Consider the following 15,656-nt stretch of genomic DNA (forward strand, 5'->3'; position numbering starts at 1 on the left):
GAGTGTCACCGTGAAAAAGCAGGACTGTATCAGCTGTACTCAAATATTATCATGAATTCCAGTAGAGCAGCACCGCCATTGGAACGTGCCAGAGAACTCCCGGAATGCCCAAAGAAGTTATTTGAAAATAAAGTGAGTAGGGAAAGAATTAGATCAATTTGTGGTTTCTAGGAAATTATTCTTTTAGTACTCTAGAGCAAAAAATTCTCAAGTACTAAGTGCCAGAAATGCAAAATATGAGTATTTCCTATAGATATGTTTACTATTGTCACCATCACCACCATCATCATCAATACTTTTGCCATCAAACTGTAAGTCAGATTCTCCCCCATGAAGAGCTCCAGGGTCTGCTAAAGTTCATGTTAATTCAATGCCTATCTTACCACGGGGCAATGACCAAAGTGTTAGAAAAACTACAGCCCAATAGGAATTATTTTCCCTCCTATGAAGATAACACCTAGGCTAAGGTGATATCACCCTTCACTTCCAGGGGTCTGAAACCATTGATATGTGTAAAGTAAGATGTGCCAAAGTGACTGACATGTGATTTATCACAACAAATAACTCAATAGGTAATTGTTGAACACAAGCCCCTTGTGCATGGAGCTCCCTGACAACTCTAGCGGGAAACACATGACATGCTCTAGGTGCACAATTTTCTATCTAATGAACGCTGGAAAGATGATCTCAGTTGGTTAGAAGGGCAGCCATTTCAGACCCTCAGATCTCTCACTGCTCATCACACTGACTTTTCCTCTAATTCTTGTTGCATTTTATGGCACCTGCTGCTTTTCTTCCCTGTTTCCTCCAGCAAACTGTAAGCTCCTTGAGGGCAGAGATAGAGTCGTACCCATGCCAAAGCCGGCCTAACCATTTCTACCCAGGAGAGCTAAAAATACAGAGCTTCTCAAACTTGAACGTGCATTAGAATCGTCAGAGGATTCCTGGCCAGCCCCCAGGCCTTCTGCATCAAACCACACAGGACCAAGCCCAAGAATCGGCATTTTCACAAGCTCCACCCTCCCCCCGCCCTCTTCCTCAGATGATTCCGATTCGGGTGGCAAGGAACCCACTCCGAGAACACTTTTCAATCAATAAGCCTAAGGTCTAAGCAGGAGCACACGTTTTGGACCAGATAGAGCCAGATTTTATCCCATTCTATAGTTACGAGCTGCAGGGAGAACTTGTACAAGTTTCTTAAGCTCTTCGTGCCTCAGTTTCCTCAGTTATAAAATAGGGATGGGTACAAAGTCATAGAAACAGAAAGCAGGATGGTGGTCACCTGGGGCAGGGAGAGAGCGATGGGGAGCAGTTGTTTAATGGGTACCGAGTTTCACTTTTGCGAGATGAAAAAGTCCGGGAGATCTGTTGCACAGCAACGTGAATATACTCACACTACTGAACTGTACACTGAAAAATGGTAGAGATGGGGATTTTTATGTTGTGTGCTTTTACCACGATGAAAAAGAAAAAGAAAAAAATTCCTAGTGGGGATGGGTAATAGTATCCCCCTCACAGTGTTGGCGGTGAGCATTACATGAATAAAGCATGTCAGGTCCCAGGCACAGGCCCTGGGCTACAACCGCTCAAAAAATTAAAGCTATTATTATTGTTGTAGCCATGGCTGTTAAGGTTCTTAACCATGAATGAGTTAGCATTTAAAGGCATTTTAAACCAAATTATAGTCTGAATCTTCAAGCTGATGGAAGTTCCCTTTACTTTTTGAAACGGCATGCCAATTTCTCAGGAACACACTGGGCCGTGAAACTGAAACTTATCTATAATCATTCATTAAGGAATGTTTCCAGCCTTCTCCGCAAATCCAAGTAGCTTTTGACAAACTGCATTGTTCCAAATCCTGACCAACAGACCATTCACATTTCACATGTTGATCCATATGCTAAAAAACCAACCATTTTATAGGTTGATATTGAGAGCAGGAGAATATTCATATTAGGCAGTCTGATTCTGAACACTAAAATCCTCAGTTTGCAGAGATGAAGGAAGCAAAGAGCAAAAATGTGGAATGTCGTTTTCCAGCTTAAGCTTAATAAAGGAAGTCAAGCACAATCTGCCACCACAGAAGAAAGAAATGATCTCCCTGTCTTAAAAAAACTACATGAAATATTTTGCATCTTTGATGTGCATGTGGAACCCAAAGCAGATTCGAGGAACATGGCATAGACCCAACGCCGTCATGTTGATTCTCTGTGCATCATTTTGATTTCATGTGCATCTATGCTAATTTCCTCTCCCCAGCCTATTATTTAGGCCCTGGCAGGACAGATGTGCTGTTTTACAGGGCCATAATGCACTTGGTGGGTGGATAACCAGGAGGCCTTTGGTCTTCATCATTTACTCCAATAAGAAAACTAGACTATTGCCTTGTAAAACAGCATGAGTCGCACGCCCTGGTTTCACGTGTCATGCTAACCCACGGAACATCCTTGGAACTTCTAACCAAATTCATAAAATTCATCATGGTCACAAAGATGACCAAAATTAGCTCTAGGCTGAATGAAATTAGGCAAAGGCCAATCTAGGAGTATAAATAGTAAAAATGAGAGGGTTGGAAAATAACTTACGGTACAGGATTTTAGGCCACACAGGTGTTCATATGAATCAGATTTATCATTCTAAGGCTGAGAAGGTTAGGCATTACTGGTGAAAATTCTAATCCTAGAGGCTTTTAAATCTCTTGATTGAAAAATAAATTCCAAAGTCATTGCTAAGGATTCCCTGCCAATTTTTTTTAACCTCCATCCCATGGATAACTCTTACGTTATTGTGGGAGATAAGGATTTCCAGAGAGCCCAGGAGCTCCGTCCCAGAAGACCTGAATAATGACAACATTGACTGTCGAGAAGTGGCACTTGTGAAATACAGATATGGATGGCAATATATGCAAATGAACCATCAGCTATGATTATGATTGCTCCAATTCACCTCTAGGTCTCAAAAGACCACCTGCTCCCCACTCACACCAGCATCTTGCCAACAGGTAAAAAGAAGGAGAATTAAGATGAAGAGCGATGATTGTAAACAGCAAAAAGAAGTGATTAAAAGAACATAAATAAGCAGACATTAACTTCAGATTCTGGGCATGCTGCCTTCTATCCTCTTCATTTTTCTTTTTCTGATGCAATAAAGTACCTGTTACCTTAATGTGGGGGTCTGTGATGAAGCCTTGAAGTTCTGAGGCCCAAGTATTAGCCTCAGCTCTAACTTTTCCTAATCACATAACCTTGGACTATAACTCACTACTCTGAGCCTCAGTTTCCTCATCTAGAACAGAACCTAGATCACATGACACATTCAGTAAGTATTTGCAGAAGGTTAAAAAAAAAGAAATCTGTAAAATGGGGATAAACCAGAAGATCTCAGTGATTCTTCCTAGTCTTGCCATTCAGCAGACTTATGATTCCCTTGTTGCAAACGTGCGTCCCTTGTCCTTCTAATCTTCTGCAAGTGTATGCCAACAGAGGAGTGTCTTTTCACTCACTACAATCCTAGCATACATTTTCTCTTCACATGATAATGTTACCCCTCAATTATGTTACAGCAAGAAGGAAGCATTTTGCCATAAACTTGATCATACAATTATTTTTTTAAACAATAATCAGTTGCCAGAGTGTGTGACTATTTTTAAAGTTCTATGCAATATTTCAAAAACTGCATATAAGGAAGTATTTACATTTTCCTTCCAGTGTTTTCTGCTTGATTTCAAGAGTTAAATGAACAGTTTCCAGTACTTGTCTCTGATGTTTCTCCTCTCCATTAAAATGCTGAAGGTTTTTTTTTCCCTCTTTAGGAGGAAAAAAGAAATCTTTCCCCTGTAATTTACTTTGGCTTTCTCAAAAGTTGGGTAGGAAGTCAGTATAATTCAGGTGGAATCTAAAATGTTCTTGTTGTACAAGTGTGCGCAGAAAGGAAGCCTATAATTTCCGAGCATTCTCTCAGGAAGTTTATATTCTCTGTTTTCCAGGGAGCCTTTACTTTCCAAGGGAGCATGATCGACATGCCATTACTGAAGCAAGCCCAGAACATTGTTACGCTTGCCACATCCATCAAGGAAAAATCATCTGTTAAATGAAGCTCTCATCAGGTGGGCTGAGCATATACAGTGGGCTTCTTAAAGACAAACCATAATACTCAAGGCAACTTGTTAGTATGCCAGATTGGAAGCTCTCTCCATTTACAGTTCATGCTAATCACAATTTTTTTTTCGTTATCTCACGGCCAGTCATTCCTCTAAAAATGAACTTTCTTCTTTTTGGTTCCAAGCTTATGATTTTTGTTGTTCATCCATGTGTTATAGATGTGGACTTAGGATTTCACAGGGAGATGAAGTAGTTGGGGAAGTTAGGTCTTTAATGAAACAGAACTTTCCTGAATACGTATACTCCCTTCACCCTTCTCACATTAGTAAATGTCTCCCACATTGTTCACTTGTTCGGTCGACACCATAAATTATTTTAAGAAAGGCCAGGCTTTTAAAAAATAATAACTAGGGCCATCCTGGTGGCGTAGTAGTTAAGTTTGCCTGCTCCACTTCAGCAGCCTGGGGTTCGCAGGTTTGGATCCTGGGTGCAGACCTGCACCCCACTCATCAAGCCATGCTGTGGTGGCGTCCCACATACAAAATAGAGGAAGACTGGAACAGATGTTAACTCAGCAACAATCTCCCTCAAGCAAAAAAAGGAAGATTGGCAACAGATGTTAGTTCAGGGCCAGTCTTCTTCACCAAAAAGAAAATAATAATAATAATAACAACAACTAAATGAGTGAGGTCATGTTTATTTCACTAGTAATCTGATAAAATAACAGAGATGGCATAGAGAAAGCTGATTCTGTCACATTGACTTATAAAGATATCTTCTAAAAATAAATCTTCAGAACTGATTGCTATTAACATCCACCCTCCAAAATGAAACCCCCATATCCTTGAACTGCTAGGTGATGACTACAAAAGCCCTCATCCTGGGTGAACACTTTGGGTCAACAGTGACCAGCAATTAAAAAATAAATGTGCAGAAACACAAGACCATCCATTCTGGCCCTTTATTTCCCCGTTTAATGTTTGCCATTGAGGCCATTTCCCCCCTGTAAATGTATGGCTGGGACAGGGCCCCCTCAGCAATAAACTTGTAGCCTCTAAGAAGACACAATGCGGCAGAGCTGGTGCCTATGGTCCCCTGTGAGATTTGCATCACATTAGAGATGCTGCTACAGGTCATATGGGTGGTGTGGTTAACGGGCTTAGTAAAGCTGTGTTGAAGAGGTTAACCCAGCTTGTAGTAAGGGTAAATAAACATAACAACCAGCCATTCTTCCCCTATTCAGCATGTGCTCTTATACTGAAGGCTAAAGGGTATTGAAGCTGCGAAGGATCAACTTGTGTTTGCCAGAGGACGCCAATGAAATTTGAAACACCAACAATCAGAGATTTTGTTTCTGCTCCTCATTAAATCATGAGCTTTTGTGTTGAGACTCTGGATGACTGTTCTTTAAGAAATTAACAGAATGGGAAGTTTTAAACTCTACACCAACCTTTTCATGACCTACACAGCAGCAAGGCTGCTACTCTTAGACAAACACCGCAGGGAAGGCTGTTCTGTTTATTTAAATTTGTAAATAGAAAACAGTTGTTTTTTATTTTCGTTTTTCACCTCCTCCTATGCCCTTTTTGTTTATTTCCTCCATGGCCTCTACCTTGTGCCTCATCCAGGAGTCTACTTTCCCCTGCCTCTTCCAGTTCCTACAGGAAGCATGAGCGGGGAGTAGAGCTGAAGGCTAAAATACAAGGAAAGCCACCATGGAACCAAAGCAAAATGGGCGAGGTCCTCATGCAACAACCACCCACTCAGAGCACGGTGGGAGGGGGTCAGCCAGTTCCTACCGGCGTGCCAAAGGAACCAGATCCAGGCAGGACAGTTCTGGGAACACATTCTTGGGACACCAACTAATATTCCCAAACATGGGCTCCGAGGAGACAGCTCTTGAACTGAGATGGGATGTGCCAGGCTGGGGCTCTGGCCTGCTTTAGGCAGCGCATCTCCCCTCCTCTGTGCACCAGCCTCACCCGGAGGGGCTGGCGGAAGGAGGAAGATGGCATCTCAGCCAACTTGGGAAATGACTGGCCTCCAGCCAAACTGGGCTTCAGGACTGCGGACAGGGGCAGTGGGGGCAGTCACAGGAGAAGCAGTCCCCCTCCTCCCCACCGTGGCAGTTGTGCCTCCCTAGGCTGGTAGTCAGGTGTGCACTAGGATGATCCAGGACCACAGCTGTCCACACAGTCGGACCCCTCTGCTCAGAACTCAGAGACAGGAGGACTGCTCAGAAGGCAGAAGGTGAAAGGAGGCCTCCTCTCATTCTGACCTGTCATATACACATCCCACCTCAGGTGTTAGAAGTGTAGACTGGACCTGTCTTAAACAAAAGAAGAAAATAAAAGCCTGTATACTTCACTGCAGGCAGCCCCCACTTCAACCTGACTGCCCATCCCATCCTCTGTGTCCCTCAAGATAACCCCCCTAGGCCTTGACAGGGTGAAAGGGCAGACGTGCTAGTCTCCACCCCCTAACACAGGCAACCCCCAAACCCTACCAGTGGACCTCCTCAAACCAGAGGCTCACTGAGGGCCAAGCCCTCCCTCGGAGGGGACCTCACATGCCAGGGTGAAGGCACTTGGACCTCGGGGAAAGCAGTGCTGTCTCTCAGCAAGGGCTCTGGGTGGTGCTGAGAGCCTGGGCCTGGCTGGATCTCCCTGCCACCAGCACCAACAGGCCCCCAGGTTCCTCGGTCCCAGACCATGCTGACCTGATCAACATGCCCTTTATCTCAAACTGCACTTTGTTTAAACAAGACCACCTTGTTGAAGTCTCCCCAAGCGTCAGATTTATCATCTTCCTCATAGCCTCGTGGTCCCAATCATGGTAGGATCATGAGACTGGCACCCACTCAAGCCCGAAGGCTGCACCCCGCTGCCACTCTCTGACAGACACCCTGACGAGGGCCCCAGAAAAGGGTTCAGTCATGGTCAGAGACCTGTTGTGCCTCATTCCTTGAAAAATGAAACTCCAGGACCAGGAGATGCTGGGAGACAAGGGATATCTCCACTGTTTTCCCCACCCGCATCTCTTTGGGGTGATGGTTGGGCGAAGGTCTCACAGGGAGAAAGGGAGGAGGCAGGGCTGGGTGAGCTGATCCCCCTTGGCATGATGGGAATGCCCAACATGGGGAATTCCTCCGAGCCAGGAATGCACTGACTATAAGAAGAGAACCTTCCAGTAATCTGATTAATTAAAAAACATACCTGTTTATGTTTTGTGTAGCTTATCCCAAGACGTTTTGCCATATTGCTCCCCTGTTATTAATTCTTGGGGGCTAAATTATGGGTAACACTATTAAAACATTATCAGAACTAATGAGAAACAATTACTTAGAAAATGAGCCAGGACAAGATTGAGTTGAGAACATCCGTGGTGATCACTGTAGATTAGTTTAATAAATCATCAGGTGCAAGGCAAGACCGACTGCATGTATGCAAAGCCGTGTCCCGGGAAAATGAAATCGAGATTTTTTTTTTTGCATAATTTTTTCATTAATCTCAATAGGACCCGTGTGGTGTAGATTGTTTTATTCCCCTCATACCTTGCCTGGGGGGGGGGGGGTGCCCAATAATGTCTTCATTGTTTTACTGAGGTCTTAATGACAATCTGTGACAACCTCATTTTAATGTATAGAGGATTATATCAATACAATCACGTTTTATTGAAATGGCGAGGGACTCCAGTGGAGGCGGGCACCGTCCCAGAGCACAAGTTGGGAGGCTCCGGGGCAGCTGGGAGCGGTTCCCTTCAGATTTCCAAGGGCTGAACCGCTGGCTGCCCTTCTCATCTCCTCCAGGGACCGGCGGGGGAAAGTGTCTTCAAGATCGAAGACTTCACCGCCTCCGATTTGAATTTGAAAGTAACTCGTTGCCTGGCATGTTTTGCTGGGTAAATGGAACAGACCATGTCGTCTTTATTCCTCCTCTAAAATATACATGTTGTTATCATCAACACCTTAGCCCCTAATAGTTTTGCTGGATTTCGGGAAACTGACCTTCATTGGGGATGTTGAATTTTTCTAACGGTGTCTCAAGAAGAGAAAAAAGAATACGTGCTTTTTTTTATTTGACGGACATTCTGCTTTTATGGTTTCCGTTTATCTTGGAAAGCTAAATGTCGTCGGGTTTTCATTTTTATTTTTACCGCCAGTACTTGGAAGGCAACTGACGGTACAAAACAGGCTATAGATTACCAGCAGGACCCTGTGCATATGAATGCCGGCGAGGGTCCCCGAACCGGTGTGTGGCCGCAGAGCTTGTGCCCCGGGCTCGGGGACACGGTCTTCGCGGCCCAGAGACCCTCCCCCCGCGAGGTTGTCACGTTGCAACTTAGAAGAAAGTCATCAGCAGACTTCCACATTTAAATGTTAAAATCTTAGTCTTTCTTTCCGCGCCTTCTTTTAAACTCGGGCGGGGCTGGGGGACTAAGGGAGCGAAGGAAACGGAAAATAAGTTACTTTCAAATACCTAACTTAGTCCCCGAAAGCTGCGCGGGGGACCGGCAGCTTTTTGCTGTTCTGTGACAGCGATTTCTGTCGTTGTTGTTGTTAGTTCGTTTACCTTCCAGCAATTATTTGGCAGCGTATTTCCTTCCGAATCTACAAGAATTGCCAACGGCAGAAAGCAAGCGATGCGTCGGAAGGAAGCGCGAGGGTGGCGAGGGCCCTTCGGCTGCGGGGTCCGGCGCCAGCGCACCCGGTGCCAGCGGCGCGGCCGGCGCTGCGGGATTTGTTCTGTGCATTTTTTACAAAACCTTCGGGGAGCTGTTTGTCGCTCGCGCCCTACCTTTATTTTAAATTTTGTTTTATTTTCAGTAGTAAGGGACCGGCTCGGTTTTACTGCTGCCTTCTTCCGACGGGAAGGGCCCGGCGAGCCCAGAGATGCGCCCCGTCGGAGGGCCATGTGACCGCGGGGCCGGGACGCGCCGAGCCGCCTGCCCCGCCGCCCGGGCCGCGGCGCTGCCTCGGGGCGCACGGCCGTCGGGGCGGCGGGCGGGGCGGGGGAGCCCAGTGGGCCGGGACCGCGGGGCCCCGCTCGCCCGCCCGCCCGCCCGCCGCGGGCCGCCCGGAGCCGGCGAGCCTGTCGCGCAGCCCCGCTGTAATGGTGGCAGATCAAAGGCTGCCCCGTGTCCCCGCGGAGCCCGGGACAATCCCGCGCCTTTGTGCGCTGTTGCTAGGAGCCGGAGAAACTAAGAGAAAGTGTCAGGAGCATGTTAATCAGACTCGTTACAGTGTAACAATAACGTCTCTCTCGGGTCTCCCAGGCCCCCAGCACCCCTGGCGCACCGCACCGCGCACAGACCCGACACCTGCGCGGGGCCTCGCGCCCGCCCTGGGGACCCGCCGGCCCTGTGCCCCTCCAGCCCGAAGCCGGCGTCTGGGCCAGGCGCAAGGACGAGCCCCCAGGGGCCCCGCAAGTGCCAGGCGCGCCCCCCGGGTCCCGCTGTCCTTGACGGAGCCCCGCGCCCTTAGCCCGTCCGGCTCCAAGCCGCGTCCATGGCCGGGGGCCCCGCAGAGGGAGCATCCGGGTCCCCTTGCTTTTCAGTCGTTGAGGTGAACTGCCCACGTTATTCAAACACGGTCTTACACTCAAGAGAAAAACGAACACTCCATTTCAGATAGCTTTTCGGTTGAGAGTTTCTTAAAAGACTCTAAAATCAACTTCGCCTATTGCCCTCTCAAATCCATAGAGGATACTTTAAGTGATTATCCTGGGCTTCAGAAAAAAAAAAACAAAAAACTTTGCTACAGTAAAGATTTCTCTGAACTTTTTCAAGAGAATCACTTCATTCGTTTATTCATTCAACAAACATCGGTTGAGCCTAGCTGGGTGCCAGACAGCTAGTCTGAAAGTCGTAGGACTGGTTCCGGCTGGACTTTTCTTTTAAAATTAAAATGCCCTTGTGTGAAGTCAAAGGAGGAGCAAAGGGGTAAAATAATGTCAAATGGCAAAACAAAAAGAAGTGTCATTGGCTACAGTTGTGCTAATAACCAGAGAGGTGCACATTAAGAATTTAAAACGTTTGAAAATCTACACACCATGTGCTTTGAGAACCAGCCACTTTTTTCACCTATTTCATCTCCTTCTCCCCTCTTCTTTTGGTCCCTAGGAGCTCACCAGAGACCCACCTGGGGTTGGAGGAGCGAAGTCAGCTCTTCTGAGTGCTTGTAAACAGCCTATCAGACTTCTAAGGGAACAAACAGACAGGGGCCTGGCCCCATTCTCCCTTGGCCATACACCGGGAACCGGAAAGCTGTGCTCAGGTTTAGGGCAGAATTTGGCCAAGGTGAGGTGCTTTTCTCCAATATCAGCTCTGGTTCAGGAATCAACCCATTCAGGAAGGGCAGAGGGGACCAAATTTCCAGAGAGTTAGGGCTGAACCCTAAATCAACGACAAAGCTTTCCAGGAAGAGTGGGAAACCCACTCTCCATCACCTGTGCCGCCGGCGGCCGGAAGGGGGTCTGTAAGGATGGCAGACTTCTCCACTGCTCAAAATCCCTTTCTCTCTCACACTGTGTGTGCAACATGCAAACACACAGAAAACTGGACATGTCCCAGAGATTAGTCTAAGCCCTGTAGGGAACTTTCGAGATTCTCTTCATTCCATAAATAAGAGAGTTGATATACTGATGGAGTTGATGGAGTCATCCTACGAGAAACAAGGAAGACCAAACCCTGACTATATCATGATGTTAAAATATCTAGCTAAGGGGAGAAATTCAGTGAAAAGAAACTGAACTTTTGGGTCTGCTTAATGCCACATAGCTAGTTGGGCTGGATTTTATTTTGTTTTAAACAGTGATTCAAATTGCCTTAGTTATTCAGACAGTAAAAGAATGGAGAGAAAAGGAACATTCCATTTCAGATAGCTTTGTGGTGGAGAGGTTCTTCAGAAGACTATATACTTTAGGCATCTGGCTTAATTTTTTTTTAATGGGCTCTTTTGAGTTCCACAGAAGGAAGAAAATAAAAACAAACGTGAACTTCTGGCTTAGATTCTCTGGAAAACTGTGTTAATAACACGAATTCCCAAATGAGGAGAAGAGCACATCCATTTCCTCCACCGGGCTTCCAGGGACGGCAATTACGCAGCAGCTTCCAGGGGAGCCTCATGACGCTTCTCCCAGGCTTCCAGGAGTGAGTCCAGCGGCCGGAGCCCCACCGGCATTTCCACACCAGTGACCCATTGCCTCTCTCAAGGGGGCCTGGCCACCGTGCAGCCAGACCGTGCCTGGCTGCAGTGCCCGGCACTCCTTTGCACAAGCTGTGACCCCTCCCTCTGCGTCAAACCCAACAAACTCCTAATCATTCTTCAAGACGCAACTTGAAAGCCACTTCTGCCAGGTCTCCCCAGAGACGGCTTGCTGGCCCTCCCCCAGCCCTTCCGTTGCATTGGATCAGATTTCTGTTGTAGAACTTCTTATGTGTGTGTGTCCCCAAGAGAGTGTGGATGCCCTGAATATTGGACATTGCCATGCGTGTCTGGATCCCTCCCTGCTCATCCCTCACTCCCAGCAAGAGCTTGCTAAATGTGTGTTCATTAGAATTAGGAACTAGTCTTCCCCGCATCAGACACTTAGGTTCTGATCCTGGATTTGAGATTAATGAGTTACGTTACATTCAGACAAGTCATTTATTCTCTCTGAGCATCAGTTTCTCCAACTATAAGAATCATAAGACCTAAGTCAAAGAGTTGCTACAAGGATGCAGTGGGCACACAGATCAGATGTGCCACCCAAATCCCCCTTGGAGAATGCCCCCACTTGCCTGGCTGGGGTGGTGCGGTGAGCAGACAGCCTCCAGCTGTCAGCTCCTCCTTCCGCATCCTCAGCTGCAGACAACCACCGTGCCCAAGACCGCACCTTCCCTCAGCAGCCTGCATGCCAGGGAATTTTATGTTACATATATTTTACCACAATTTTTAAAAATAATCTTTCAAAAAAGAATGAATATCAAATAATGACAAATAAAAACTAACAAATACAGTACTATTTAAAAGCACCTAGCATCATGCTTGGTGAAGAGCAGGCATTCAGTAACAGCCAAATGATTTCCATCCAGGTGCTCACCGCTCCGCAGTCCGGGAGGGGACTCCCACTGCAGCGAAACTGGCTGGAAGGTGAGTTTCTATGAGGCGAACCCCATTTTCTTATTGACTTCTATTGGTAGGCGCAGGATATGTTCTCACAGGGAAACATCGGCGAGGCCAATCCCTGGACGCGCAGGGTGTGGCAGCCACTCCAACGGCCACTTGCATCCCAGGAGAGCTCTGTGGCTCTGCTGATGTTTGGAATCTCCTAGTCCCATACTTCGACTATGGAAATTTCTCTCAATATGGAGCTGTTCAGACTACAAACTCATGTTATTTTGTCCAACCCCCTGATTTTGTAGATAAAGACGCTGAAGCTCTGGAGGATTATGCAGTACCGATTCCTGGCTGAAGGGGGCTCCATTCACATAGAAAAAATACAACATTAACGTGCCTCCTAGACTTGTGCAAATATTGGCCCTTTACGCGGACTTGCTCAAGGTCACACAGCTGGCAATACTAAGACTACACTAAAGCCTCAAACCACTAAACCACACAGCTTCACATCCAAGAACTCCTGAGATTTATGGCTTTACATTAAGTTCCCTACTAAGGAAGCTCCAAATGAGTTTTTTGAAACAACCAGAAAATAGCTGAAACCTCTTTTTCCACAACTGCCTCCCTCAGAGAGAGTGCTTGATCCCGGCAAAGATATTCGAGCTCATCACGATTCAAACAACTAGTCATCAATCGCAGCCAGGAAGCGCCACCACCAGGCAAATACCACCTCGCAGTAGGTCTTCATTGGCCCCCAGACCCCATAGGCCCTGATTCCCTCCTAGGCTGAACAGTCCCTCATGCAGTTTGCAGAGTTGTCCACTGGGGACTGGTCTAAATGGCTGGGGAATGTCTTGGGTGTCTAAGAAAAGGAGGCCCACTGGAGGGATGAAGGAGCAGGATGTAGACCGTGTGAAACATGACATGAGTGGAGCCATATTAAAACAGAACCAGAGCAGCCAGTTGAGAGGAATTGCCTTGCATGTCTTATTTTTCAAACTTGACCAAACCACCAACATTCCAAGAAATCAGCAAGGCCCAGAATATCCTGTTTGACAGGACTGAGGAAACTGGACTTTGCTGATGAACAAACTGCTAACCAATTAACGAAGTACAAGTCTAGCCTTTTGCCTGATGACCGAATCTCAGGCCAATCCAGGAAGTACAAACCCAGCCTCCTCTCATCTAGCACCAATGAACTCTTCCTTCCCAACCTCATCTTCCTCCCTTTTTCCCATAAAAACCCTGAGGCCCTCTCCTGTAATCGGGATGCTACTTGGGTTTCTGCCTGAATTTGTGCTCCCAAATTGCCCTTCTTTGATCTCAAAATAAATGCCTCTCTAGGGGCCGGCTCGGTGGTGTAGTGGTTAAGTTTGCATGCTCTGCTTCAGCAGCCCAGGGTTCACGGGTTCAGATCCTGGGCATGGACCTGCACACCGCTCATCAAGCCATGCTACGGTGGCATCCCACATACAAAATAAAGGAAGATTGGCACAGATGTTAGCTCAGCACCAATCTTCCTCACCAAATAAATGAATGAATGAATGAATGAATGCCTCTCTGCCTCTCATGTTGGCTATTTATTGTTAGGTTAAGAACCTCAAGGACAGAGGATGTAGTCAGCTGTGTTAGCTCTCTGGGCCTCCTCCTGCGGCCCCATCCTCCGTGGCCTGCATCATTCTGTGTATCATCTTTCATTCTCTCTAGTCCCTCGGTTTACTGTCATTCTACTTCCACTTACCTTCTCCTTTTTCTTATAATTTTACCTTCCTTCCTCTCCTCGAAATTCCAAAAGCAAAATTAACAAATGTAGAAAAGAAAACAACAAAATTGGGTAATTTTTTTTTCTAATTCTGTGCTCACGTTTTGGAAGTCAATCTAGTGTCTTAAGTTGTGAGCTGCTTGCAGGACACTCCATCGTCCTTCGCTTACTGTGAACTTGGCACAGGAAGTTTATTAGCCCATTTTACTGCCGAGAGCCTGAGTGCAAAGGACAGCTAATATTGTACTTTGGGAATCAAGCAGAAATGTCAATGAGGCTGCTAATTATTCAGTAAATTAAATATTGCTGCCAAAGCTGCTCTTCCTAATGTCCTACATTTGATCATGCTGTCTTAATGCAAAGCCAACATTCAGATTCCACTTAAGCAATAAAGACGATGAGGATCTGGCAAATTGGTCATTGGATCTTTATGTTTCAGTCGAAATTATTTGGGTATGCAGCTGAAGTTCACATGGGAGGCCAGAATGATGCTGATAAATAAGAAAGTTTAAGGACATAAAATTTGATTCCTAGCCTGTTGTTAACCTTATTCCTTTTTGGAGGGACATTGCCACAAAGTAACAACAAATGATTATTTATCAAAACAGATATTATCATATTATGAAAAGCATTCCATTTTAGATCACTGAGGATGTGACCCCCAAAATTATGTTTTACAACTTTGCTTCATAAAAACCTTTTAAAAAACCGATCAGTCTTTGTGTCATCTAAGGAATTTTTAATTGTGAAATATATTTATGAGAATCTTTAAGGTTAGCTTAGCTTCTAAATAAGTTGCAAATGAATGGGTCACAAATTTGCATGCACTTCCCCTGAAAAGGAGCACTTTTTAAAATGGTTTGTTCAAACGGCGCCATTGGCTTTTTTCCTTCCTTCTGAAAGAGCATATGTGTTAGATTAGTCCTCAGAAAAGAGAGCATGTTTTCATAGCCTCTGGTGCTGCGTTTATAAAAATCATGATGATTTTAGGACTGCACCTTCATTTTTTGAATTTTCAGAACTTGTCCCTTTTTACTCTTTTATTTTCTTTTAACAAAACAAAGACTGAAGAACCTCTTTAAGAAATTTTATACATTCCCACAGAGTCCCAGTTTGTTGACCTTCAGGCCACAGAGTAAAACCTTTCTTTTAAGTCAAGCATTCCCCATTGGGAAGCGCTCCAGCTTTTTCTTTTTATGAGGAATTTTAACCGCTGGACTTAATTTAATTATTGTATTTTGTACATACTCCCAGAAGCCCCAGGGCATGAGCTTTACTTTTCTCAAAACTTTCAAATAAATATCTTAAGAAATTGATGTTTCTGATGGTAATGTGACTTCTTTCCCTTGTATTTCTGAGCTAAATCCCAAACACAGTCTTTCTGTTTCCTGACTTATTCATGAAGAGGGGTCAACCTCAGCATCTTCTCGCTATAAATACTCTTCGTGAGTAGACACAGGATATAGTCATGTGAGGCCTTAGTGTGGGCACCTAGGTTTCATAACAAGAAAATAAAAACCATCTCCAGTTAACTACATTTTAAAACTTGATGGTTCTGGGGATACGGTCTTCAATAAGAAGGGTTCCTAGGTGGACATTGCCTTGAAATCAGTAATCTGCTGGCCCCATGGCTGCAGTCTGCCACCAACTGTCCTTATAGCTTCTGTGAGGTACGCCCTCCAACATCAGCTGCTCC

General features: G+C 45.7%; 1 protein-coding gene across 10 annotated transcripts in view; it reads left to right on the forward strand.

The window, feature by feature from the left end:
* Nucleotides 1-15,276, forward strand: part of CLYBL (citramalyl-CoA lyase) — a 229,856-nt gene extending 214,580 nt beyond the window's left edge. For 7 of the 10 annotated variants that reach the window (XM_014732174.3, XM_005601315.4, XM_014732176.3 and 4 more), the window contains 2 exons: nt 3,986-4,105; nt 5,344-5,490. In XM_014732174.3, coding sequence (XP_014587660.2) covers nt 3,986-4,089 — 104 coding nt within the window. In that variant the 3' untranslated portion in view covers nt 4,090-4,105; nt 5,344-5,490. Of the gene's footprint in view, nt 1-3,985; nt 4,106-5,343; nt 5,491-10,220 lie in introns of those variants that run through there. The other 3 variants (XR_011428067.1, XM_023621779.2, XM_023621778.2) reach the window with 3 other exon arrangements.
* The last annotated feature ends 380 nt before the right edge of the window (nt 15,277-15,656 follow it).

This window comes from Equus caballus, chromosome 17, assembly GCF_041296265.1.
Source record: "Equus caballus isolate H_3958 breed thoroughbred chromosome 17, TB-T2T, whole genome shotgun sequence".
Lineage (NCBI taxonomy): Eukaryota > Metazoa > Chordata > Mammalia > Perissodactyla > Equidae > Equus > Equus caballus.